This window comes from Sinocyclocheilus anshuiensis, unplaced genomic scaffold, assembly GCF_001515605.1.
Source record: "Sinocyclocheilus anshuiensis isolate Anshui unplaced genomic scaffold, SAMN03320099.WGS_v1.1 scaffold612, whole genome shotgun sequence".
NCBI classification, from domain to species: Eukaryota; Metazoa; Chordata; class Actinopteri; order Cypriniformes; family Cyprinidae; genus Sinocyclocheilus; species Sinocyclocheilus anshuiensis.
In genome coordinates, this window is record NW_015554098.1 from 18,852 (window position 1) to 21,553 (window position 2,702).

At 40.4% G+C, this 2,702-nt stretch overlaps 1 protein-coding gene across 3 annotated transcripts in view; it reads left to right on the forward strand.

The window, feature by feature from the left end:
- LOC107669543 (BUB3-interacting and GLEBS motif-containing protein ZNF207-like) overlaps nucleotides 1-2,496 on the forward strand; it is a 9,548-nt gene extending 7,052 nt beyond the window's left edge. For 2 of the 3 annotated variants that reach the window (XM_016461815.1, XM_016461817.1), the window contains one exon: nucleotides 1,785-2,495. In XM_016461815.1, the coding sequence (XP_016317301.1) occupies nucleotides 1,785-1,945 (161 nt within the window). In that variant the 3' untranslated portion in view covers nucleotides 1,946-2,495. Of the gene's footprint in view, nucleotides 1-1,784 lie in introns of all 3 variants that reach the window. The other variant, XM_016461816.1, reaches the window with a different exon arrangement.
- Nucleotides 2,497-2,702: the final 206 nt, after the last annotated feature.

Sequence of the window (2,702 nt, forward strand, 5' to 3'; positions counted from 1 at the left end):
AACAAAGAAAAACAACGTTAACAACAGGAGGATGGAGGACGTTTTGTTCCTTATTCCTTATTCCAACTGGATTTCCTCCGTTGCGTAAATGTTCAAAAGTGCCTGCACTTCAGCATCCGTCCATCTATCGCTGTTCTCCATACTTGCGAAATAAGCTGACACAATGTTTACAGTATGTTTACACGGCGGTTTAAATCATGGCGGGTGAGGGTGTTTTCGTACTCGTTTGGCCATTCAATGTCTACTTACGTCACGATTAGTACCAGTTGTGCTGGTTAGACCCTGCTCCGGAGTAGGAGCTAATTTGGTTCTCGAAAAAGGCAGTCCGGTACTAAAATCGCACCCAGTTCCGGCGGTGCGAAAACGCCAAAAAGTGGGTAGTTCCACAATTAGTTCTGGTACTATGAAAAGGTTCCCGCGGTGCGAAAGGCCCTATTAGCAGCAAAGGAAGAGAGGAGTGACTGATACACATTAAGGTCAGTAGTATTTTTTGATTTGCGCCACACCCTTTCAGCAGCCCTGAACTTAGAACGATGTTTGCAGAGAACATCAGATTGCCAAGGGGCAGAAGACAAGGGGCAGACAATGTCTAAACAAGATGTAAGTGTGGAGCAGAAAGTATCAGTAGCACTGTTAGTATCAAGAGATGCTAACTGTTTAGGGGGAGGAAGCGAAGATGAAACCATAGCAGATAGCCAGGAGGGTGAGAGTGAGCGTAGGTTACGTCGAAAGATGACATGTGGAGGGCTGTGTTGAGTCAGGAACCATGTTGAGGTTAAGAGTGAGAAGGAAGTGATCCGAGGTGTGCAGTAAAGTAATCAGTACATGATCAGTGGAGCAGTGTCGTGTGTAAATAAGGTATTTTTTAAAATAAAAAATCTTTTTGGACGGTAAATTTTATGTCACCGTCAATTGGCAGGTGTGGCAAAAAGTTAATTTTAGGCCCTGCTTATGTCCCTTGTCTGTGTCCCTGCACTGTGGAGTCGCACGGTAGAGTCGATGGTCTTTACACTCTTCGGCCTTCACACGAGGGTTGCCGCGGTGTACTATCCTTTTTTTTTTATACCCATTTTACAAAACGGAATTTGAATTCAGCTGAGCACACTTTACTGTTCATCACAACAAAGGGATAAGCAAGTGCACGACACTGACAAGGTATGCGATACAGTATGAGACCAAACGCAACTTCAGCACATCTCAACACAGTAAACAAAACAAGGGTTTCCTAGCAACAACAACTGCGCTAATCACTGAGACAAGAAATACACTTGCATATATATATATATATATATATATATATATATACATACACACACACAAAGAAAAACAAGTAGATAGAATAGAAAAAAAAATAGCTAGTTTTTTTTTTTTTTTATAAAAAAGAAGATAAATAGATAAAGTAGAATTAAAATAGAATAGAAAGTGCTTGAGTTGTGATTTTAGTCGTTTTTTGAAGATGGCTAAGGACTCAGCTGCTCAGATTGAGTTGGGCAGGTCATTCCACCAGGAGGGAACATTAGCATTAACTACTAGGCTATCGGCGCCGACATGCAGTGGCTTAGTTATACAGATGTAATCAGAGGTGTATGTTTAAAGAGTATTTTACAGTCATTTGCCAGTCATAATCAAGGACCGGAACTGTCTGTTTTATAGATCATCACTGAATGCCATAATCACATGTTGACATATATTAAAATAAAGGTATTTTAAATCATTAAGTATGGTAGGCCTAACTGCTTAGGCAAGGTTAGGTGTTTAGTCACTATATGTATTTTTGCTTTCAGGTCAGTATGGTGGTCCTCCACAGGGCATGCCTGGTTATATGGGTGGTGGCATGCCTCCTTATGGACTGAGTGCCCCAATGGTGCCCCCTTACCAAGCTGGCCCACCTGGACCTCCCATGGGCATAAGGCCACCTGTAATGTCTCCAGGCAGCCGATACTGAAACAACGCTGTCGTCCCACTAGGTTTGGAGGTTAAACCTTTTCTCATCTTGTGCTTTTAATGTAGCCAAACCAATGAGCTCTAAACCCACTGCTGAAGAAAATCTGCATACTGGACATTTGAGATATGTAATATCACGCAAGAGTTTTGGATTCAGCCCTTAAATAAAGACAAAGAAGATAACAGCAGCATCAATGTTACAGTTGATACATGTATTGCTTTTCTTCCTATTGTGTTTCATTCAGGTTGTACAAGTACAGTATATTAGACAAAGGTTCATAATATATTGAAGCCGCTGGCCTAACAGTATCTCCATACTCAAGGCAAGTTCCCAGTAAGATTTCTGCTTTTATCTTAGTAGTGAAGCCCTCACAGCACCATACTGTGCTGTTGGACTTTACGTCCCCAACATCAGCTTGGTGAGGGCTTCAGATCACTGTTGTCATGTTGTTGTTGTTTTTCTTTTAACTGTTTGCATCCATTTATTCAGGGTTAAATAGCACAAGGGTAAATGTGTCTGTTTTTTTTAATTTTTTTTTGCTATATGTATTGTAATAAAACATACTTAATTTGATTTTTTTTTCTTCTTGATTTTGTTTTTGTGTGAGTGTGTTTCCTGAGAAGTGGAGCCTTCAGGCAGGTTGGTTTTCTTGATAAAGCCATAATGACGTTACAAATACACTCACTCTGTACTAAGTTTGTTCTGGAATGTTCATAAAGGTATTTCGTGTTAACACTATTGAAAGTAATTTATAGTA